Source organism: Pelodiscus sinensis, chromosome 16 (assembly GCF_049634645.1).
Source record: "Pelodiscus sinensis isolate JC-2024 chromosome 16, ASM4963464v1, whole genome shotgun sequence".
Taxonomy (NCBI): Eukaryota; Metazoa; Chordata; order Testudines; family Trionychidae; genus Pelodiscus; species Pelodiscus sinensis.
Window position 1 is genome coordinate 13442583 of NC_134726.1, and position 24021 is coordinate 13466603.

Sequence of the window (24021 nt, forward strand, 5' to 3'; positions counted from 1 at the left end):
TATGCTTTATCAAGTATATCTTTTTGTTTTGCTAATAAAATCACCATTTTTAAGGCTATTATTTGATTCTTGTGTCTTGTAAGGTAATAGAAGATCTATGTAGACGGAGCTTGATCCTGCCTTGAGGGCGGGGGGCTGGACTCGATGACCTCTCGAGGTCCCTTCCAGTCCTATTATTCTATGATTCTATGTATGCATGCCTAAGACTGCAAGGTCAGCTATCAGAGATTAGTTTGTTTTCTTTCTTTTTTCAAGATCTCTTGTGAAAAAAGAGCTTGGAGGTACCCCTCTGGAATACACTGAAGTGCTTTTTTCTTAGGTTCAAGCAGAAGGGGTTTTCACTTGATGGTGTCAGCCTATCTCCCAAGGCCAGAGAATCTGTGACCTTGGGGAGATTTTTTAAGCAGAAGCTTATAGAGACAAAGCATTTTAGTTCTCTTGCAGGCTCCCACCTTCTCCACTCTGAGTTTCAGAGTGGGAAATAGCCTTGACAGATCTATATTCAGGAATCTCATGTGATTTTTGAATAGTGGATTGTACCTCATTATTGCTGATGCCTCCAACTCTGTGAGAATCCTAGAGTCCATTGAAATGGCCCTTCAAACTAAGAATAATAAACAAAGCTTGGTAATTGGTAAGGGATACTTATTACAGATAGATTCTGTAATGGATAAATAAGGTCCTACTCAAAGATGTTTCTAATTCCCTTGTCATTTGACTGGACTGATGACTAAAATGGAATCTCTATTTTCCATTGTAAAATAGTAAATTGAGGACTATGAAAGAAATTCCATTAATAATTAGGAAAACAGAGCACATGGGAAAAATTAATCCTGGGAAAGTATTTTTTCTTTCCAAAAGGAGTTTTTGCATCTTCCCCTTTAAAAGACAGCAAGGCCAGGAGTTAGTGAGAAATATCAACAATCACCATCCTACCTGGGGCAGAGGAAGAAACAGAAGCTGTCTCACTACCTCATGCCAAGGGTGATAATGCAGAACTCCTGCACTAGAACTTAAATTCATAGATGACAAACTTTCTAGCCCTTTTAGAATTGCTGGTCTCAGGGTCAGTTGTCCCTTCCTTCTCCCACTCTTCTCATCTTGGCAGTCCTGCCTGGAAGCAAACTGACCAGGGAGGAGAGGTAAAGCTTGTTAATAAGGCTTCTATCAATAGAGGCCTACAAATCCACTGAAATAAACTTTATAGCTGCAGGTATCCGCATCTCTGGAGGTGAATATCCATAGCGCCTCTTTGTGGATGCAGATACAAAATTTGTATCTAGAACCTTGCAAATTTGCTGGTATCTGCTTCATCCTGCACGGTGCTACACTAATCGGGTTGTCAAATAACAGGCTCAGATATAAAGATGAACAATCTCAAGCCATTTCAAAGCCACAACAGAAGAAACATGCAGAACGCCCCCCATGGACATTTTGGAGATTCACTCTGGGCTTTCCCAGGCACGAGCCGGCAAGACAGTTGGCATCCATTAGTATTTCTAACTATGTCCCCCTCCCCCTCCCCCTCCCCCTGCGGGTGCGCTGGCACGAGCGCCCAAACCGCCGTGGATTTTCCTTTCTCTTAATCAAATGGGAGTGAGCACGTTCCACGTGGCTCGCGCACCAGAGGCTCCTCCCCCGCTGTGACGTCAGGGTTGGGCTTTGGGTCTAGTCCAGGAGGCTCCGGAGAAGTTACTGCCTGACGCGGTTAAGGTGCAACGTAACGACGCCGCGAGCTGCGGCCCCTGCTGGCGCCCGTCTCCTTCCCGTCCAGCCGCTCGGGCACGTCACTAGCGCCGCGCAGCCACGAGGGGGCGCCCGTGCTGGAAGGTGCCGCCGGCCTGCTCGCTGCTCGCTGCCGCGCCTCCAGGCTCTGCCCAGCCCCGAGGTGACGGAACTCAGGTTTCTAGCCCATTGGCCGCGGGGTTTCTGACCCGGAAGCAGTTTGGCGCCAGGCGGAAGCGCTCGCAGCCGGCTGAGCCATGGCTGAGCTTCCGGGAGCCGCGCCGCCGCCGCAGGGTGAGGGGGGACTTGGCTGCGCCGCGCCAGGGACCTCGGCGGCGTCTCGTCTTCTCTAACCCGGATCCGCCCGTTCTCTCTCCTTCCCTTGCAGGCTGTCCCGGCACCAGCAGCGCCCAGGCGGGCACAGCCGCCGCCTGCCAGGGATGCCCCAACCAGGGGCTGTGCGCCTCCGGCGGCCCGGCCGCTCTGGACCCGGGTGAGCTGCGCTGGGGGCGGGAGAGGAGGGACCGGTCTGCCGAGGGCGAGAAATAAGGAGAAGGGTTCAACTCTGGCCCGCAGCCCTGTCAGGGAACGCTCCTGGGGCGCCCTCCCTTTGGTGCTCGTGGCTCAGACTCTTGGGACCGCCTTTGCCGTTACAGCTGTAGCAGAAATAAAGGAGAAAATGGAAATTGTGAAGCACAAAATCCTGGTTTTGTCGGGGAAAGGAGGAGTCGGCAAGAGCACTTTCAGTGCCCACTTGGCTCACGGCTTAGCAGAGGATGAGACTAAACAGGTGAGAAACACCTTTCACCTTTTTTTGTATAGATCAGTGGTCACCAACCAGTCGATCACGGACACGCTGCCAGTCAATCTCCATGCAGTGTTCCCAACTATTAACTATGGTTTGTAACCTATCCTTTAAATCAGCTTCTGTACCCAATGACTAGAAGATTGTTAATGTAATGCCAATATTTAAAAAGGGCTTTAGCGGTAATCCTGGCAATTACAGACCGCTAAGTCTATTGTCAGTACCAGGCAAATTAGTTGAAACAATAGTAAAGAGTAAAATTGTCAGACACATAGAAGAACATAATTTGTTGGGCAAAAGTCAACATGGTTTCTGTAAAGGGAAATAATCATGTCTTACTAATCTGTTAAAGTTGTTTGTTGACCCCTTCAAAGATGTGGATAAGGGGGATCCAGTAGATATAGTGTACTTAGATTTCCAGAAAGCCTTTGACAAGGTCCCTCGCCAAAGGCTCTAACATAAATTAAGTTGTCATGGGATAAGAGGGAAGGTCCTTTCATGACCCGAAAGGTCAGTCCTAGAACCAGTCAGTTCACTGGACTTTGCAGTGTAAGGCCTTTAACTTGCAGCCACTTATTCATGTAAAAACAGTGAGGAGTACTACGCTACCTTAGAGACTAACAGATTTATTAGGACCTTCACTTCCCTCTCAGCAAGCTAGGGCAGCACTGCGGGATTGGGCCTGGGTCAGAGACATGCTGCAGCCTGCAGCATCTGAAAGCTTGCAGAGGTGCCTGTGTCCCCCCCGCATGCTCTCGGCTGCGGGTCGCTGGTGGGCAAAGAAGGGGCGGGTTGGCTATGCACCACCTCCTGCGAATGGGACTCCTAGCCCCGTCCCACAATGCCGGCCTCCCTCAGTACCGCCTGAATGGAAACACCACCGGGCGCGGGTGGGGGAGTGAACCCCCCCATGACCTCCTACTGATTCCTTGCCGCACGGACCGGAGGTTAACTCCTTGCCAGCTCTGCGCCACGTGGGCCGGAGGTTAACCCCCTCTCCCTCCATGTGGCTCAAGTCTTGGGGCTAATCCTCCCCCCCCCCCCCCCCCCACAGTTCCCTGAGGCATCACAAAGGGGTAGCTCAGCAGTGTTCATAGCAACTGCCAACATGCTAGTGCCTGTTTCTTGGTTGGTTAGGGTGGCCATTCATGGGAGGGGGCAGGGTGTGTGTAGGGCAGGAGAAATGAGGATAGGGTGTGTGTGGAGATGGGCAGTGCAGTAAGGGGGCATGGTAGGGGTGAGGGGGATATAGGAATGGAAGCAGGAGGATGAGCAGTGTGAGAGTCAGGATGGGGAGCGGGTGTAGAAATAGGTGGGGAAGGGAAGGGTTATAGAGGATGAGTGGGTGTAGAAATGGAGGTAGAGGGGTGCGGTAGGATGGAAGGAGGGGTAGGGGGGTGCAAAAATGGAGGACGGAGGTGGGGGTAAGGAGGGAGATCGGCTGTGGTTCATGGAGCTCTGGGCCTCCCCTCTCCACAGCAGCACGCGTGTTTTCCCACAAGCCAAATCTGGTACAAAGCCTCAGGGTGTCTTTCTATCCCCACTCCCCTGGCAAGCGCTGGTGCTGTAATCTTGCCAGGGAAGGGGGTTTGAGGCTGGAGCATCAGGCAGGCAGCATCCTGAGTCAAGCCACCACCTCACTGCCCGCTGGCTTGCCCACCCCTTAGGCCAAAGGGGAGCTGAGAGGCAAGGGAGGGTTGTTGGGGGACAAGAGGATGGGGGGGGGGGGCCAAGAAGCCAGGACTGACTCCCTGGCGGCCAGGGGGAGAGCCAGACCTGTCAACCCCCAGAAACAGTGGTTGGCGAGCGTAGTGAGCAGGGTGCAATGTCCCCTAGCGTAATATAAAATAAGAAAATGATACTAAGTGGCAACTCTAAATTTCTCTTAACTGCAGTTTTCTGTGTTGTATACAGGCAGTCCCCGAGTTCCGCAGTTATGAACGGGGTTTGCTGCCCGTCTCCCTGGTCTGCTGAAGACAAGCAGACCAGGGAGACAGGAAGCAAAGCCTCTGAGGACGCTGGCAGCAGGACAGCCGAGGCGCATCTGGGCTGTCCGCTGCCCGCGTGCTCCGCGGCTTTGCTCCACGTCTTCCCAGACCAGGGAAACGGGGAGCAAAGCCGGGGAGCACGCGGGCAGCAGACAGCCCAGATGCGCCGCGGCTGTCCCGCTGCCGGCGTGCTCCGCAGCTTTGCTCCGCTTTGCTCCCCGTCTCCCTGGTCTGCTGGAGACTAGCAGACCAGGGAGACGGGGAGCAAAGCCACGGAGCACGCGGGCAGCAGGACAGCCGCGGCGCGTCTGGGCTGTCCCGCTGCCCCTGTGCTCCGCGGCTTTGCTCCGGACGCCTGTGGTACAGCAGCTGGGGCGCTGCCGGTTGGTCCGGTAGCGCTGCTCTGGGCGCTACTGGAGCAACCCAGCAGCACCCAAGCTGCTCTGCCCCAGGCATCCCCAAGTCAGCCGCTGCTGAAACTGACCAGCGCTGACTACAGGAAGCCCGAGGCAGAGTTGCTCTGCCCCGGGCTTCCTGGAATCAGCCGCTGATCAGTTTCAGCAGCAGCTGATTTGGGGATGCCTGGGGTTTTTAAGTTAAATCTGTATGTAAGAACTGGCGTCCAGATTCAGCCTGTTGAAACTGATCAGCGGCTGATTCCAGGAAGCCCGGGGCAGATCAGCTCTGCCTCGGGCTTCCTGTAGTCAGCCGCTGGTCAGTTTCAGCAGCGGCTGAATCTGGATGCCAGTTCCGACTTACATACAGATTCAACTTAAGAACAAACCTACAGTCCCTATCTTGTACGTAACCCAGGGACTGCCTGTACTTGGGTAGTAGATTCTAAACCTAGTTAACTAATTAAACAAGCCATAAGGATTAGCTAAGAAACTTTTTTTTCTCTCACAGCATCCAACACAGCAAACAGCTTGGGAATTTCTCAAAACGCATAGAGTCTTGAAGAATGAGGCATTGCTAAGTGAATTATTTAATTTACTAACCAGTTGACCCACTCTAGGGATGTCAATGGTTAATAGGGCTAGAGCAGCCTCCCATCCAGTGCAACCGGAGGGGTCCCCAGCCCGACTGGAACAGCCCACCGTGTAGCGGATAGGGAAGCACTCGAGCCCACATGAAGCAGTCCCTGCCCGTAGTTGGCCTGGCCGGAGCAGCCTGCCTAGCCAGAGTAGCCCCCACCCGACACTTGTTCTCATTTAAGCAGTTAACCAGTTAAACATAACATGTACCTGTTTAACTGATCAAACGGGATATTACATCCCTAATCCACTCAGCCATATTCACATCTTCATCTATATAATTTTCTCCCAATAAGCAGTTTTCCTTCTGATGTTACATTCTTGCAGCTAGGCCCCGCATCATCTTTTTTTAAGTGCTTACACTTGAAATCTTTTCATTTTTTACCCAGAGAACGAATTTCTTCAAAATATGCCCATATAGGGTCTCTTTTATACCCAGAAACCATGACTTTTTCTGCAGCAAAAGCGTATGTGTGTGGGGAGGGGGGGAGGATATTAAAATTGTGTGCATGCTGAATAATGTCTTTCCTTTTTCTTTCCAGTCCACTCCACTTTCTTTTGATGTTGCCTTTGACCTTTCCTTTATATCAGGATTGGGGAATCTTTTTTGGGTTGGAATTGGCTGACAACAGAAAAATTTGCCAGAGGCTGCACACATATGAGAAGCAAAAAAAAAAAAAAAAACCAACCCCCCCCCCACTCTCACTCACTGATGTGACCCTGACTGAGAAGGAGAAAGACACTCCCTACATTCCCCTCTCACACCAGAGCCCAAGGGGGCCCAGGCTAGTAGATTTTGTGTGCTCCAGCCCCGTGGACGGGGGAGGGTGGAGCATCAACATGGGCTCCCAGTCCTTGCTATATATTGTGTCTGTCTCTAAGACAGTGTCTTAACAAACTCCTTTGCCATACTTGGCCCAGGCATACCACCACATAAGCACAAAACAACCCTACCCAACTTGTGTATTTCTTTAACACGTGTTACTTTTTAGTCTGCTGAGAAACTGAAATTGAAAGCCCAGAACTTTCAAGAATCAAGAGCTAGTAGTTAAGCTGGACAGACTAGAGCCATTAATTCACTTTTATGAGACTGTAAGTGTAGGTGTAGTGTGTTTATCATGAGGTTTAATTTTGACTGGTATTTTTAAATGAGAAATTTAGTACTGATTTTAAAATAAAAAGATCAGATTTTTTTAAAAATAAAAACAGACTTATTCGCTCTGCTACATGTTATTACCAATGTGATGTATGGGAAAATTTGTTTTACATGCTTTCTAACCATGCTAGCAATAAAACTTAAAATGGAATGCCCTCTAACCATTGAAAATATGCAACTTGGACTTGTTCTTGTAGCTTAGATATAGCAGAGGGTGAGGATTCAGGTGCTATCCCTATGCAATTCCTGCTGCAGCTATCAAGGAAGACATTAAGCTATCAAGGAACATTCATTAAGATAGTGAATGAGTGCCCATTAGGACTAGGGATATGAAAGGTTAACTGATAGGACTGGAGCAGCTCCCTGCCCACTATGGACAGGGGCAATTCCAATCCCACAGGGCCTGCCATGGACAGGGGCTGCTCCTGTTCACAGTGGGCCTGGATGCATCAGAGGCAGGGGCTTCTCTCGATGTGCTGGAGCAGGCCCTGCCTGCATCTGTGGGCTGCTCTAACCTGGCCGTGGGCTGGAATGACCCTCCTTAATTGGTTAACCAGTTAATCATGAAGTAAACTCCACTGTTAAACAATTACATGGGAGTTTACATCCTTAATTAGAACTGGTCCTGCTGCTGAAAATAAATTTAGTAAAGGCAGTCTTGTCTTTAAGCTAGTGATCTAATGTCTGAATACATCGTTTCCCAGTGCTAGTCTAAGCTAAACACTCTCCAAATTTAAACTCATTTTAGTGTTTGCTTCCAATTTATATCATGTAAACAACTCTGTGCAAACTTACTTCCAACTTTTTTTTTTTAAGGTTGCTCTTCTGGATATAGATATTTGTGGACCATCAATCCCAAAAATAATGGGTATAGAAGGAGAACAGGTAAGATTGTTTTTATATTTTAAACAGTAAGAGAAACTTGTCGCAAGTGGCCTCATAGGTTATTTCCAGGAAGCTTTGCTTGATTCAGTTTGCCTTCAGTTTTGTGTATATTTAGGGCTTAAGAATAATTTCTTGGGAAATATTTGTGGAAATGCTTAAATAATAAAAAGCAAGTTGAGCTCCTCCAAATTCAGTACATCTTTAGCTAGCTTATAGAACAATACACACTCTTCAAGTAGACAGTTAATGCCAGGATAACACAACATAAAATGAACTTCATTTTTTTTGAAGATTATAATATTGTGGAATCATCTGTAGATATGCAATCTTATTATAACTTGTTCTTTAATTCTGGAGAAGTAGAAGCAAACTGTGTTTTGGTACTGGAGTAGATCAGAGTGGGGTCTCAATACCACTGCAGGTCAGAAGGTGCTAACCTGGCTCACTACAACCAGTAACTAGCCTGTGCTCTGGTTGGGTGTGAGTCAGTCTCTGAGTCGGTGAGGTTAGCCTGGCTGCAGGCAGAGCAGGAAATTAGTCCAGCCGAGGCTCTACTGTCTACTTCAGGGCAGGGCAAGCACAATCACTGAGCTTGGCCTGGCCTCAGGCAGAGAAACAAACAAGTATTTTAGCTGTAGCTGGGTGGAAAAAGAGAATACCACCCACGAAGGGTGGGTGGCAGGAGGGGCAGAGGCTCACCCATTCTGCTGTGCCCCAGCCCAGGTCCCTAATGGCAGCAGACTAATCTGCTGCGGAGTCAGCAGGGAGTCCACACTGCAACCCAGTGACTCATCAGGGTCCTTGATCAGCTGCTGGCTTCCCCTAGGTCAGTGTCAGGTGGTGGTCTTGGTGGTCCAAGTCAGTTGTCCTCCACCTCATCTCAGTCTCCCAGCCCAAGGAACTGTGAGGAACATCTGTCTCCTGTGGTGTCTGCACCCTAACTGAGCTCTCAGCTCCAGTCTTCTAGTCCTGCTGCTTGACTTCCAGGGAGTGGAGAGAGGCTGATCTGGCTCTGTCCTCCGGGGTATATTGAAGTGGCATTCCCTTTTTGGTCGGCAGGTGGCTAACTTGCCTCATTACAGATGCTAATTGGGAACACCATTGGTCTTAGCAAGAAGCTTCAGGGGGTAGCTGAGTTAGTCTGTACAGGATAAACTTAAAAAACAACAGCAAATAGTCTGATAGCACTTTATAGACTAACAAAACATATAGATGGTATCATGAGCTTTCATGGGCACAGCCCACTTCTTCAGATGACAGGAGTTTTGAGTTTAGGATGTGCAGAAATAAATAGGGGAGAAGGGAGAATTCTTTCTGGTAACCATGCTACACAACCACATCATAAAAACCCAGGAACCCAGCCCTGCAATCAGCCATAGTGCCAACTCCGCTCACATATCTATACAAGCGAATTCATTGCTGGAGCCAACAACATAAGCTATCAAATCAGAGGATCATTCAACAGTAATTTGATCTATACCATCAAATGCCAGCAGTGCCCCACTGCTATACATATTTGACAAACTGGACAGTCCCTATGGGAAAGAATCAATGGACACAAATCAGATGTATGTAAAGGGAACATACAGAAACCTGTTGGAGAGCACTTCAGTCTATCTAAACACTCTTTAAAAGATCTCCAGGCTGTCTTATCACAAACCAATTCTACAAGTCCAATACACAAGAGAGGTACTAGAATTACAATTCATCCACAATTTAAATTCTCATGCTGATGGCCTCAATCGAGATGAGGGATGGCTGGGACATTATCAACTTAACATTCAATGAAGGTGCAAACAGCTCTTTGTCTATGTAGATTCTTGCACAAGTACCCTTCCTTTCTATTGTTGTCCTTTGGTCCTTATCTGCTTCTTTTTAACTATCCAATCTTCAGGTGTTTGCCAGTTCTGCCTACTTGTTTTTCCCTTTGATATTTTCATACCCTCTGCTCCCTGTTTCCTGCCCCCTCCTTTTTTGTCCTCCTTCTCTCCCTTCCCTTCTTCCCTATTTATTTTGAGTCTGCACATCCTAAACTCAAAACACTGGTCATCTGAAGAAGTGGGCTATGCCCACGAAAGCTCATTCCACCATCTATGGGTACGTCTAGACTACATGGCTCCATCGACAGAGCCATGTAAAATAGTTTACTCGGCGTAATCAAAGAAGTGGGGATTTAAACGAGGTTTACCGGAACAGTCAACAGAGGCTTCCCTTGTCAACTGCACCACATCTAGGCTGCCGCGCTGTGCCAAATCAGCTTATCGTTGGCACAGCGCGGTGGCCATTTTTATTTTAATGAAGTGGGGATTATTTAAATCCCCGCTTCTTTGACTATGCCGAGTAAACTATTTTACATGGCTCTGTCAACAGAGCCATGTTATCTAAATGTACCCTATATGTTTTGTTAAGTCTATTAAGAGCTACCAAACTATTTGCTGTTGTTTTTTAAGTTGGTCTTAGCAAGGTTTGCCTTTGTTTGAGACTATCTGATATAGGACAAAGACACTTAACATTCTGAACAGGGAATTTACTTTTAAACAGTATTTATAGGTTATGGTACTGTTTGTATTAGAAGGATATTTGAGCCCTCTTTGCCATGGGATTAGCAGCTTCTAAAGCATTTATTTATGATCAGGTTAATACATTAATAGGAAAGTAATGTCATTGGCATAAACAAGTATTGTCTTTTGAGAAATGTGTATACGCTTGGTTTTTTTTTTTTTTTTTTTTTGAGTTGGTTGCCAGTCCCCTTTTTAGTTTTTGTATTTTATGATAAAACCTTCTCTGCATAGCAGACTTTTAGTACGTATCCCTGTATTTACGGGCAGCATCTGGCTTTTTTCTTTTCTTCCTGTTAGTGCTATATTGCAAATTGCTAGGCAGCATGTTTGCTGCCATAACCATTTAATCCACATCAACAGAATTCATTGTTTACAAACTAATTCAGGAACTCTTTCTTTTTGCAGTTTGCTATGGGATTTTGACTCTTTCAGTACAGATAGACTATTTCTTGGCATCTGGTTTGAAAGGAACATTACAATGTAGCTTATATTTTACATACATTGTGTATCTATTCTATATAAAGGTTTTTAAAACATTGCTTTTATCCTCAGGTTCACCAGAGTGGTTCTGGATGGTCTCCGGTGGTAAGTAGTGGGTCTTTTCTTTTTCTTAAAAAAAAAAAAAAAAAAAAAAAGAATGAGGGAGAAGAAAGAACCTAGTCCAGATAGAAACTAGGACTGGCTTCTCCTTTATCCTATTCTTTTCCATATGTAGAAGTCCTACTTCTTAAAGGGGCACTACAGGTTAAGAATCATAGCTTTAAAAAATTCCTTCTGTTACTAACATCACAGTGGGTGATTATAACTGAACATTTTAAAACAATGTAAAGTTTCTCTTTTTTTCAGCTTTCTCCCTTTACGCTTATTTTGGTTTGGACAATGAAAATAGATTAGTCTGTTTATTTCTGGTTCTAATGTAACCTTCACTTTCTGTTACAATACTGCAGGTACAAAATCCCAAGGAATAAGAGGTGATATTCTTAACAAAATGCATGGAAATATTTCAGATTTTGTTGAGACTTTTTGATGCTGAGAAGGGAAATCATTTTAGCAACATGTCTTCTCGGTAATAATTCTGTGAAGATTATTGCAGTAATTGGCATTATTAGTTTGGGCTCTTTAAAATATAAAGATAGTCAGATTAATGGCTGTATAGAAATCATTCAGCCTTTGACTGATTTTTAAAAAAAGTGTCCTTAATTTTCCACTAGGGATGTTAAATTGTGTGCAATCAGCTAATCAAGTAGTCCAGTGGTTCCCAACCTTTTTGAGCATATGGACCACTTTTCAATCTATTAAAATTTCATGGACTCTTCTCTTCTCCCCCTCCCCGCCCTGGTGATCCATTTTTGCTAGCCCAACTAAACCCTTCCTGCCACTCTAATTGCTTTTGAACAGTTCGAGCAGAGTGTCGTAGTCAAAAAAGAGAAAAAAAATTTATCGAGTGGTTGACCCATTTATGGGCTGACTCCAGAGAACAGTTGCAGCTTGCAAGCTTCAGCATGGACTGAGGGACATGCAAACTACAGGTCACAGAGCTTCTCAGGTCCCATTGGCTGCTGCCCCCCTGCACTCCGGGTTGTGGCTTGCTTTTGATCCCGTTCTCTGGACACTAAGAGGGTGAGGGGAAAATGTTTGCATCCCATGCATGTGCCTCACACACCAGCCAAGCATGAGAGACATGCATGGAATGCCAACACATTCACCTTGTTCCCTTAGCTTCCAGAGAACAGGATTAAAAGCAAGCCATGTCCTGGCATGCATGGCTGCTGCTTCCCCTCCTCCCATGCTCTGGGAAGGAGGGAGGGGAGGAAAAGAAAAGTAAGGAGTGAGCTGGGAATCAGCTGTCCCAGCTTGGCCAGGTCCCAGCTATGCCTCTGCCTCCCCTGCCCCCCCAGACAGTGCTGGGGGGAAATGGCTTTTAAGATGGCTTCCCCCTCCCCCAGCACTGGCTTCTGCTCTCCCTCTGCTGCCCCTCTCTCATAGAGGCAGCAAGGGGGTGGGGGAAGCAAGTATGCTTATCAGGTAGTCGACTTGTCACTTGCATCCCTATTTTCAACCAACAATAATTTTTTTAAACTATATTTTGCTGCGTTAAAATGTAAGAACTGTTAAAAAGATGTTTTGTCAATTAAATTTCTTTCTGGGCTATTTTAATAGTAAACTTCCTCTTTTTTTTAGTATGTTGAAGATAATTTAAGTGTCATGTCAGTGGGATTCTTGCTCAGTGGTCCTGACGATGCTGTTATCTGGAGAGGACCCAAAAAAAATGGTCCGTATCAAGTATTTTCACTGTTTTTTTTATTGTTGCATAAGGGAGCCTAAACTATTGCAATTTATCAAGTGCTTCATTTTTTCCATATAAAACTTAGTTTGTTAGAAAAGCAGTTAATCTTAACTATCCTATAGTGACATGAAATGCTATCTTGTATTGAACTGAGCTCTCTAGCATAATCTGAACAATTTAATTGTACGCATTCTATGGATTAAAATGTAAATCTACTTTTTTGCACTTGGGCAGAATTTATATTTAGTTTAGTGCTCCATGTTAACTAATGAACTTTCTGAATGGGCATGGATATAGCTCATGTTTTAAAATAAATCCTAAATTGATTGCATATCTAAAAGAAATCTCAATGTACAACAGCATAATTTTCAAATAATTTGACAATCAATTTTTGTAAATGAATGTAGGTAGCAAAACTGTCTTATTTGGTTAATAGTTTGTCTTTTTAACTGAATATTGTTTTACTATTAACTATTCTTTTGTGCATCAAAGAAAACTGGTAGGAATTAGACTACTTAGTTTGGTAGTAGAAGTAGCATTCTTTTGAGTCAATTTTGCTGATGAATTTATGTGATAAAACTGCTTAACCTTTCTTGAGACCTTAACGTGTGATTTCTGTGTTACTTTAGTTTTAAAATTACTTTGTTGTAACACTTTCAATCCCATTTCCCATTGCTTTCTACTTACATTTAACTAAATTCTAAATTTTCAGAAAACGAATATATCTAGCTTTTTTACTGCTAAAAGTCATTTTTAGTTTGACAGTAAATAATTTTAAATATAGTGCAATTTGAGTAGAGTGTTCTGTTGGAAGTACAGGCCGTCCCCGGGATACATACAAGATAGGGACTGTAGGTTTGTTCTTAAGTTGAATTTGTATGTAAGTCAGAACTGGTACATATTGTAGGGGAAACTCTAGCCAAACATTTCTCCAGAGCTCAGTTTTATTTTCCCACACCTCACTTCCCTCAGTCCTTTATTCTCAAGCTTCATTCTCAAGACCCTCCTTCCAGCCGACGGTGTGGGGGGGGGGAGGTGTTGGAGCTGCCCAGGGGCGTCCATGGGGCCAATTGACCCAAAGCTGGCGGGGGCGGGGTGCCTCCCCCACTGTTGCCGCCTCCCGCGGCATGGGGGGTGCTTCCCCTGAGGCGCTCGGGGCAGCGCCGGCTGAACTGCCTGTCAGGCGGCACATCTCGGAACAGGACCAGGTACCTACCCAAAATAAACCCAAGGACAGGGAATAGCAACACAAGTGAGGGATATCTACAGGGTGAAAAAGTGCAATGAGCATTTCTCCATTGAGTGTAGTGCTGAGGTCTGCGGATAGACATGGCTCTGGGACACCTTAAATTTCAAGCTGCTGCCTTTAAAGGCAAACAAGGGCCTCTACTGCTGCTCTTTGTGCAGCCGTGCGGGAGCCCGGCTGGCGGTGCACAGGAAAGAGACCTTGCACACAGCAATCCCCTTTCAACACCCCACCCCACCCCACCCCCGGAGGCTCTTCCACGGAGCTGTGCAGAAGCGGGGGTGGGGGGCACGGACAATCTCCCTTACACATGAAATTATTAGCAGGAAAAGCACGGAGGAAGGGGGTGAACAGGTAAAATGTCAGCAGGGGCAGAGTTAACCTTTCGCTGCAGGCAGAGGTGCCGGGGCAGCATTTGGAGGCGAAGCGCTGCAGCCGCCCCCCATTGCTGCCGCCGCAGCCCCGGGGAGGGCAGGGAAGGGGCGGAACGTTCCCCGCGAGCGGCGCATGCCAGGCTCCCCAGCCAGGGGACTCGTTGCCGCTGGGGCCCTGCGCCATAAAAAATGTTGGTGGGTGAAAAATTTAACCCGTCGCCTGCTGGCCTCGGCGTGGGGAGTTTTTTAAAGCGGTCCCGGCGGCGCTTCGCATCCCCTTCTTCCGCCCGCCGCCGCCCCCCCCCCCCCCCCCCCCCCCCGCGGCCGGGCTCTGGGGCCGGGCTCTGGGGCTGGGGCTGGGGCCAAGCAAGCCCCGTGCGCCCCGACCGGCCGCTGCAGCGCCCTGAGGCCGCAGCCCGGCGCAGGGCCGGGTGTTTAATGGCGGAGGTGGATTCCCCTTTAAATCTCCCTACCTGCCCCCCCCCCCCCGAGGTCTCCCTCTTACCGGCTCGCTCCTCGCCCTCCCTCCGCCTCCTCCCGCAAACGGGACTCCCAGCCCAGTCCCACAATGCGCTGGGCTCCCTCAGTGCCGCCTGAATGGAAATGCCGTCGCCGGGGCGCAGCTAGTGCGGGGTGCCTCCCCCACTGTTGCCGCCTCTGGCGGCACGGGGGGCGCTTCCCCCCCCAGCAGAAAAGGGAGACGCGGAGCTAGCGTGCCCCCCCCCCCCCCCCAGCAGACCAAGGAGACGCGGAGCGGCTTTTCTCGCTGCGGAGGACGTAGGCGGCGGGATCGCGGCGCGTCTTGGCGGTCCTGCTGCCCACGTCCTCCGCAGTGAGAAAAGCCGCTCCGCGTCTCCCTAGTCTGCTGGGGGGGGGAGGGGACAATAGCTCCGCGTCTCCCTACTCTGCTGGGGGGAAGCGCCCCCCGCGCCGCCGGAGGCAGCGACAGTGGGGCTGCCCCCTCCCCCGCCCCGTTTGTAACTAGGGATCCGACGTAAGTCGGATTGATGTAACCCGGGGACTTCCTGTATAACTTTTATGGTGCAGATCTTTCTGAACAGTGATTCTGTACTAATATTGTGAGGTTCCACGATTGATGAAGCCAAAACTTTCTATATTTAAAATGATCAAAAGATGGTGATTTTTAAGTACCAGTTTTGCAAATGATGGGATCTGAGAGCAGAACTAAAATCTTCACTTTTTATAGCACAACTCCAGTAATGAAACTTCTGCAGACAAAATTATGGCTTCAGCAACTTCTTTTATTACTTGTCTTAGATGGAGTTTTATGGATGTAAGTGATTAGAACTTGCTAAATAATTCTAAATAATTCTGATACATGCGAAGTAATACAGTCCACTTCATTCTTCTCTGTTGGCTCTATACTGTTAACAGAAGTAAAAATACATTGTTGCTGAAGTCAGATATTTTAAGTGGAAAGGTGCCATTTTACATACTCTCCTTGCAGAGTAGACGCATGCTTTGAGATTTTGAGTGTGGCTGCAGTCATATTTGGAGTAATCTTTCACCACAGAATAAATTCTCAAACTGCCTTTCTGACCTTTTTGAATAGCACACCACATTCTGATTTTATCATTCAACCTTTTGGGTCCTGTAAGTTTACAACAAATGTTGAATAAACTGAACAATTTGTGTATTTCTAGTTTGTATATTTCTAAGTTTCAAATTTTAGTTATGCATCTTGCATCTGTTTTTAGGAATGATCAAACAGTTTCTGCGTGATGTGGATTGGGGTGAAATTGACTACCTTATTGTGGACACACCTCCAGGAACTTCAGATGAACATTTATCTATTGTGCAATATCTAAATTCCACACACGTAGATGGAGCAGTTATAATCACTACTCCTCAGGTAAGACGAGTACAGTTACAAATTTAATGACAATTAAATCAAATACTTATTACCTTTACAGCTATGACCATGTCAATCAATTGTCGCGTGTGTACAAAAAGGGGAATAGATAAAAGTCTTTCCTTAGAAGGAGATGATTTAATTTAACCCAATTGGCTCCAGAGTCTACTTCCTGAATTTGGGATCCATGCCGAGTATAATTCCTTCATCACAACCAAATTATTTGATGCTGATCCTTAGAGATCAAATACATTGCATTAGCAGCAGTGTTAGCTCAGAACATCAGTATCTGAAAATTGAGGTCAAGAAAAGAATTTTCCCATCTAAATAACATGATGCTGAGCTTGCATACATCTCTATGGCAGATTATAGAGTTTCTTTGCCTTTTTCGAAAAAACCCCTGAGTCTGGACACAGCCCATGTAAAAGAAGCAGTGAGGGACAAAAAGGTATCTTTTAAGAAGTGGAAGTCCAATCCTAGTGCGATAAATAGAAAGGAACATAAACACTGTCAAATCAAGTGTAAAAATGTAATAGGAAAAGCAAAAAAAGATTTTGAGGAACAGCTAGTCAAAAACTCATAAATAAATAACAATGTTTAAGTACATTAGAAGCAGGAAGCCTGCTTAAAAAAAAAACCTGTGGGTCCCCTAGATGATCTAGATATAAAAGGAATAATCAAGGATGACAAAGCCATTGCGGAGAAACTAAATTATTTCTTTGCTTCAGTCTTCATGGCTGAGGACTTTAGGGAGATTCCCAAATTTGCACCGTCCTTTGTGGGTGCTGAATCTGAGGAACTGTCACGGATTGAAGTGTCATTAGAGGAGGTTTTGGAACAAATAGAAAAACTTAATGTTAACAAAACTCCGGGACCGGATGGCATTCATCCAAGGGTTCTAAAAGAATGGAAATGGGAAATTGCTGAACTATTATCTGTGGTTTGTAACCTATCCTTTAAATTGGCTTCCGTACCTAATGACTGGAAGGTAGCCAACGTGACACTAATTTAAAAAGGGCTCTAGAGGTGACCCTGGCAATTACAGACCGGTAAGTCTAACTTCAGTATCGGGCAAAATAGTCAAAACATAGTAAAGAATAAAATTGTGAGGCACGTAGAAGAACATAATTTGTTGGACACTTCCGTAAAGGGAAATCATGTCTTACTAATCTATTAGAGTTCTTTGAAGGGGTTAACAAACATGCAGACAAGGGGGATCCAGTAGATATAGTATACTTAGATTTTCAGAAAGCTGTTGACAAGGTCCCTCACCAAAGGCTCTTGTGTAAATTACATTGCCATGGGATAAGAGAGAAGGTCCTTTCTTGGATTCAGAACTAGTTAAGACAGGAAACAAAGGGTAGGAATAAATGGCAAATTTTCAGAATGGAGAGGGGTACCTAGTGGTGTCCCCCAAAGGTCAATCCTGGGACCAATGCTTTTCAACTTATTCATAAATGATCTGGAGAAAGGGGTAAGCAGTGAGGTTATAAAGTTTGTGGATGATACCAAACTGTTTAGGATAGTCAAGACAGAAGCAGACTGTGAGGGACTGCAAAAAGTTCTCACCAGACTGAGTGATTGGGCAACAAAATGGCAAATGAAATTGAATGTGGATAACTGTAAAGTAGTGCACATCGGGAAAAATAACCCCAACTATACGTACAGTATGATGGGGGCTAATTTGGCTATGACAAATCAGGAAAGAGATCTTGGAGTTATCATGGATAGTTCTCTGAAAAATTCCACACAGTGTGCAGCAGCGGTCAAAAAGGCAAATAGGATGCTAGGAATTATTAAGAAGGGGACAGAAAATAAGACACAGAATATCTTACTGCCCCTGTATAAAACTATGGTACATCCACATCTTGAATACTGTGTACAGATGTGGTCTCCTCACCTCAAAAAAGATATTTTGACCTTGGAAAGGGTTCAGAAAAGGGCAACTAAAATGATTAGGGGTTTGGAACGGGTCCCGTATGAAGAGAGGTTAAAGAGACTGGGACTTTTCAGTTTAGAAAAGAGGAGATTGGGAGAGATATGGTAGAGGTATATAAAATCATGAGTGGTGTGGAGAGGGTGGATAAAGAAAAGTTATTTATTAGTTCCCATAATAGAAGAACTAGAGGACACCAAATGAAATTAGTGGGTAGGAGATTTAAAACTAATAAAAGAAAGTTCTTCTTCACACAGCGTGTAGTCAACCTGTGGAACTCCTTGCCAGAGGAGGCTGTGAAGGCTAGGACTATAACAGAGTTTAAAGAGAAGCTAGATAATTTCCTAGAGGTTAGGTCCATAAAAGGCTATTAGCCAGGGGATAGAAATGGTGTCCCTGGCCTCTGTTTGTCAGAGGCTGGAGAAGGATTGCAGAAGATAAATCGCTTGATCATTGTCTTCGGTCCACCCTCTCTGGGGCACCTGGTGCTGGCCACTGTTGGCAGACAGGTTACTGGGCTGGATGGACCTTTGGATGACATAAGTCATTCTTATGTTCTTATGACTTACAGGTGGTGTTAGGAGGAAAGTAAGGCCTGGTAACAAGGAAGTTACTAGTGTTGTTCATACAGAAGGGAGTTGTGGTGAACTGCTTTTTCTTTTCTTTAAGGAAAGTAGAACCTCTATGGTTCACTCTACTTCTACTCTTCCTCCTTCGGATGTGTATGGAGGTGAGGGAGAATGTTTAAGTGGAGAAGAAGCTCTCCATTTGAAGTCATCCAGCAGAGCTGAGTTAGTGATAGAAGTCTAGCTAAATAAAAAGTGTATTCTTAGTGGGCAATTTGAAAGAGGGGAGAAGAGGCCAACTGAGCAGGAAGAGGCACAGTTTTCCAGGAGTTAGGAGCATCAAGAAAATGTTCAGAGGCACAAGGGACAGGAAACAAATGGAATACTGAATAGGGAGTAGGGAGCAGAATGCAAGGTATGGGGTAGGAGGAAGTAGAAGGAAATGAGGTCATGCATGTGTATGAGAAGGGTGAGAGGGAATGGTGTTGAGTTTACTTTGGAAATAGTGAGTAAACCATTCTTGCACGTTTTCCTCAATACCTTGACCAGATTTTGATTGCTCTTTCTGAACTAACAGTAGATGCAAATGTAATCTCTGCTTAATGTTTTATTTAAAGAATACTTTTCACTGAATATATGATATGAATACAGGTGATAGACATAAAGGTGGTTGATCCTCATGCTAGAGATAGTGAATAGATTTAAAGATGCTGGAAGCAAAGTTGTTTGAATAAAGATCTAAACAGTTTGATAATCTTTGGTTAGTCTCAAGACAGAAGATCCTTATTTGAGTAAACCAGATAGTAGGTTATATGTTTAATCTGGTGGTGGAAAACATACTCAGAATGTGAAGAGAGGTCTGCAAGAACTCAGTAAAAGCTCTTGAAATCATTGCTTGAAATATTTCTGTGCTAGGAAAGTTTTCTCTGCAGGAAATTCCATAGATGAAAGACAACTATATGTGGACTGACAAAAATAACACTTTCATTTGATAGGAAGTATCACTTCAGGATGTTCGAAAAGAGATCAGCTTCTGTCATAAGGTGAAATTGCCCATCATAGGTGTTGTTGAAAATATGAGTGGTTTTGTATGCCCAAAATGTAAGGTAAGACTATCTAAATCTTATTGCTAATATTTTTCACTCTTGTGTTAATATACACATTCCAAATGTATGTATGTTAGGTGGTAAAGGATTTACTTATCATGGCAGAAACTTGTTTGATCTGCTTGATAAAGCTGTTTATTTCAAAAACCATTTTTTTAACAGTACGGGGTGGGGAATCTGTTTCTGTTGGTGGAAACAGCATCAAGCGCTTTTATAACAGGTACTGTTGTCTAAGGATAGGCATGAAGGGTGCTTCCCTGAAGCCAAGGATTAGTTTTGTCTGTTTTTAGGAGCCAGGACATCATATAAATATGGCAGTTCTAAAGTGCAGGCTTCGGTTACACATCTGTGTTTAACAATTTAATGTCTTAAATTCTCCTGTTAAAAGGAGCCACTGGCTGGCATCTCTGAACAGCTGATGTGGGATGCTGCAGCCTTTGAAATGTAATACAATTCCAAAGTACTCTGCATTCAAGAACTACTGTATCCTCCCTTCAGTTTTGCTCAAAATGATCTTCTCTGAAGTTGTCTTCTGTTACTTGTCATGTATTTATTATTATCTTTTTATATTACAGATTGAAACTCAGATCTTTCCTCCAACAACTGGAGGAGCAGAGAAGATGTGCCAAAATTTAAATATTTCTCTACTGGGTAAAGTGCCACTAGATCCTCGAATAGGTAATCCTGGCAAATTACATAATAAAAAACAACAATGTACCTGCCATTACTTGGGATTATTTTTGGTGTATCTGCTAAGTGTTAGTTGCTCACTGTGACAAACACACAACATAGGGTCCAATAGGTAACCTTTGTAGAATTAAAATCCTGTAACTATGGAACTGATATAACATGCCTTGGGCATGTTAAACGGGTAAAACGATGAATTGTTTAGGTTTAAATAGTAATCATCCAGTCCTGCACACTTGAAATAAGTCATGTTAATAAAGGTAAAATATTTTGAAAAATTGCTCATTTATAATTGCAGACTGGATGAAAACATACCATAAGGAAGAATACAGTTTAATACAGTTAAAACTAGAGCTTCTATAACTGAAAAACTGCTATTCAGAATTTAGTTGGAATTTTTCATTGGGTAATTAGATATATTAAAAAATAATAGTTGGTATGTGATCAACCAAGTTACTAATACACAACATACACCAAACTACACTGAATCGAGTCCAAAGAAAGACCAGATTGGTGGTGCTGTTTTGTGGAGTAAAGGAAGAGCATCCCAGGTAGGTGGAAAGAAGGTATAGACAGAGCGACTGCATAGATTTCTAAATCTAGGACTTCAGTCTGTTACTTCTAATAGCCATCTATAAGAAAATAGCTATCATGCTTCATTTGTTTCACCGCGCAGGAAGAATGTAAATCTTTTGTTTCACTGGATTAGTACAGTAACTCCTCAATATTGTTATGTTCCTGAAAAGTGCAACTTTAAGCAAAACGGTGTTAAGTGAATCCAGTTTCCCCATAAGAATTAATGTAAAAAGTGGTGGTTAGGTTCTAGGCAAACTTTGCCAGACAAAAAAACATTACTTGCAGTTTGACTCACAGCTGTGACTAGATAAGTGACTATCCTCTGGCCCCAGAGCTCTGCTGAGGTTGTGGAACAATGCCACCCCTATTCCTAGGCCTGCAGAGTTCTTTCTGTATAAGCTTTGTAGGTTAGGTTTAGACACAAGGGCCAGGCAGAGCAGGCAAGCAGCAGCACATAGGAAAGGACACTGCTTCTTCCTTCCTCAGCAGCTGATGGAGATGTCTCTGCTGGCTTCTGATCAGGAGATCATACATATGCCTGCTCCAATTATTCACTGAACATGCCACCACTCCCCGGGGTTTTGGAGACAGGTTGTCTCCTAAAGGAACCAGGTTACATGTTACATTTGGACACAACACTGAAGGAGGCGTTCTCCATATTTGTTGCACAAATGGAGACAGCCGTAGGAGGGGCAGCTAATCCCATGAGAAGGAGGTGGAGCGAGCAGTAGCAGCCATGACACACAGCGATATCGCAAGAGGAGAAAGCAGCTTGAAGGCAGCCACTCCGCTGGAGCAGGCTGCTGTTGGTCATGACAGCATTTGTAAGCTTTGCAGAGCACATAATCTGCAGGCACATGTTTTTCAAATTGGCTCAATCCCCAACTCCCCCACAAACCCTGCCCCCACTCCACTGCTTACCCCAATGCCCTGCCATGCTTCTCCCTGCCCCTGTTCTGCTCCACCTCAGCTCACTTTTTTCCAGTTCTGCCACCTCCCCTGAGTGCACAGTGTTCTTGCTCCTGCTCCTTCCCTCCCAGCCTCCTGGCATGCACTGAAATATCTGATTGTGGCAGTCAGGTGCTAGAGAGAGAGAGGAGATGCGGAGACCATTATAACAGAACATTGCATGACTTTAAGCATATTTTCGAATAGGACAGCAATGATACAATGTTAACAGGAATGACTTTAAGTGAGGAGCTACCGTACAGTAATTTGGGGAAATAATTTGGGGCGTTGTTTTAGGATTACTCCCTCCCCCTTTTTTTTTTTCTTTTAGGGAAAAGTTGTGACCAAGGCCAATCTTTTTTTTCTGAAATACCTGAGTCTCCAGCTACTTTATCTTATAGGCATATCATCCAAAGTAAGTTTGTCATGTTAGAAGGCTGATGAGTGAATGACTTGAATGAGCAGTTCTGTTATGAAGGTGTCAAAAGCTTGATTTTTGACAAATATGCAGTATAAGATCATGAAATTCACCATTTGTTCTCTTGTCTCAGAGAATTACTTCAGTCACTTATATTTTAAACTATTAAATTCTGTCAAAATGATAGCTACTTAATTCCCAATTAAAAATAAGTGTGTCATTTATAGGTTTTTTGACCTTCATTGAGTTCCAGCAAATATATCATAAAACAGTTTATCAAAACTTTCTACAAATCGGCCTTTCTTAAGAATTTTTATAGCTTACCAGTAGGGATGTTAAATTTCGATTAATCAACTAATCAAATAGTCGATGGAATTTCCATCGACTACTCAATTAGTTATGGTAAGGCGCTCATTATCCCTGCTGTCCCTCAAATAGTCCCCATTCATCTTGGATTCCGCCTTTCCCTTTAAAATGTACCAAGAGCCCTGTGGAGTGGACCACTTCAGTCCCTGCTCGCGCCATTTTCTCATGGCACCTCTGCTTCCACTGCCCGCCTCCCTTCCCCCTCTCCCCCCCCAATGGAGAGAGTGCTGGGGAGGAACTGGCTTTTGAACTGCCCCCCCCCCCCCCTTGCTGCTTCTCTGATAGAGGCGACAGGGGGGAGTGATTAGTCATGTCTCTACTCCACTACCCAATACGCATACATCCCTACTTATCAGTGAGTGAACTTATAAATGTCCCACTTACATTTCTGGAAGAGCAATTGTACAAAATACAGAAAGTATTCAAATTGCAGAAGAAAAGTAGGTCTAAAAGTCATGTTGAGAAATTCTTTTACCATTTCAAATGTAAGTCAAGGTAATAGACAAAATGTTGTGATTTATTCTCCAAGCAGTCACCTCTATATATATATATATATATATATATATATATATATATATATATATATATATATAGACAGAGACTGACTCTGTTCAAGAACTCCTAAAACAGTAAGAAATTCGGTATACAGCTTCTTATAACTTAAAGCAGTGTAAGGGTTTGGTTGTGTTGGGAAAGTGGGATATGCCTTGAATCGGATTTTCTTATAAAACCATACAGAAGAGAGACAGACAGAATCACCAGGCAGGTGAAAGTGGTTTGCTAAGGGTGTGTCTTCTCTCCCCCCCCCCCCCCCCCCTTACCTTTGACTGCCCCAGCCCTGAGCCTTCAATCCTCCAGGTGCTCTGTAGGCTCCCACTGCCCAGATTCGTACAGGGACATGGCTGGCTGTTCCCCCTTTGTTTCTCTTCCTGTGCTGCCCAGCCAGAGTGAAGAATGCAGCAAACTGCATTTTCCCCTTGCTCCCTGACAATCTGTGCACTTTGCCCTTGCTCCCTGACAGGGACAGGAAGGGGAAAAGCCAGCAGCCCTGATACAGCTCTCAGGAGGGTGAGGGGAGTCTTTGGCCCTCCCAATTTCCCATCCACATGCATGCGCGCACACCAGCCCAGAGCCCCGCTCTCATCCACCAACCCTGACTCCTCTGCCTTTCACGCTCCCAGCTCTCTGCCCTGAGCCCCTCCTTAAGAACCTGAGCAATGCGGGTAAATGTGCTAGTAATACATAATATAAGTTCACTGCTACCTTGTTTCTGCCTCTTTGCAGGGATTCAGGAATACTGTGGCCTACACCACACACAAGAAAAATTATCTAACTAGGAAACGGAATAAATGTGCAGTTAATTATAGGAAAGCAACTATTTTTTCCTGAATTGATAGTAAGAATGTGGAGACTTCTATTTCTTTTCTATATTATGAATAAATAATTAAATTAAAGTTCTTGTGTTAATTTCTCTGTGTGATCAC

The 24021-nt window shown here is 44.9% G+C and overlaps 1 protein-coding gene across 2 annotated transcripts; it reads left to right on the forward strand.

Moving 5' to 3' along the window:
- The first annotated feature begins 1675 nt into the window (after nucleotides 1-1675).
- On the forward strand, nucleotides 1676-24004 carry NUBP1 (NUBP iron-sulfur cluster assembly factor 1, cytosolic). 2 transcript variants are annotated; one of them, XM_075899294.1, is made up of 11 exons: nucleotides 1676-1888; nucleotides 2114-2218; nucleotides 2382-2515; nucleotides 7525-7593; nucleotides 10707-10739; nucleotides 12336-12426; nucleotides 15780-15934; nucleotides 19432-19542; nucleotides 20118-20220; nucleotides 22085-22168; nucleotides 23822-24004. In XM_075899294.1, exons 3-11 carry the CDS (start codon nucleotides 2405-2407, stop codon nucleotides 23872-23874), a joined length of 810 nt encoding a protein of 269 aa, XP_075755409.1. In that variant the 5' UTR covers nucleotides 1676-1888; nucleotides 2114-2218; nucleotides 2382-2404; the 3' UTR covers nucleotides 23875-24004. The 2 variants fall into 2 exon arrangements, with proteins under 2 accessions (XP_075755409.1, XP_075755408.1); XM_075899293.1 differs by having other exon boundaries at nucleotides 1881-2019.
- The last annotated feature ends 17 nt before the right edge of the window (nucleotides 24005-24021 follow it).

Excerpts from the sequence above, each read along its gene's own strand:
- NUBP1 (XM_075899293.1), top strand. The coding sequence starts at position 1,983 with ATGGCTGAGCTTCCGGGAGCCGCGCCGCCGCCGCAGG. Across the intron at positions 2,020-2,113 it reads AGCCGCGCCGCCGCCGCAGG|GCTGTCCCGGCACCAGCAGC; the intron begins GTGAGGGGGGAC and ends CTTCCCTTGCAG. Across the intron at positions 22,169-23,821 it reads TTATAGGCATATCATCCAAA|GGATTCAGGAATACTGTGGC; the intron begins GTAAGTTTGTCA and ends GCCTCTTTGCAG.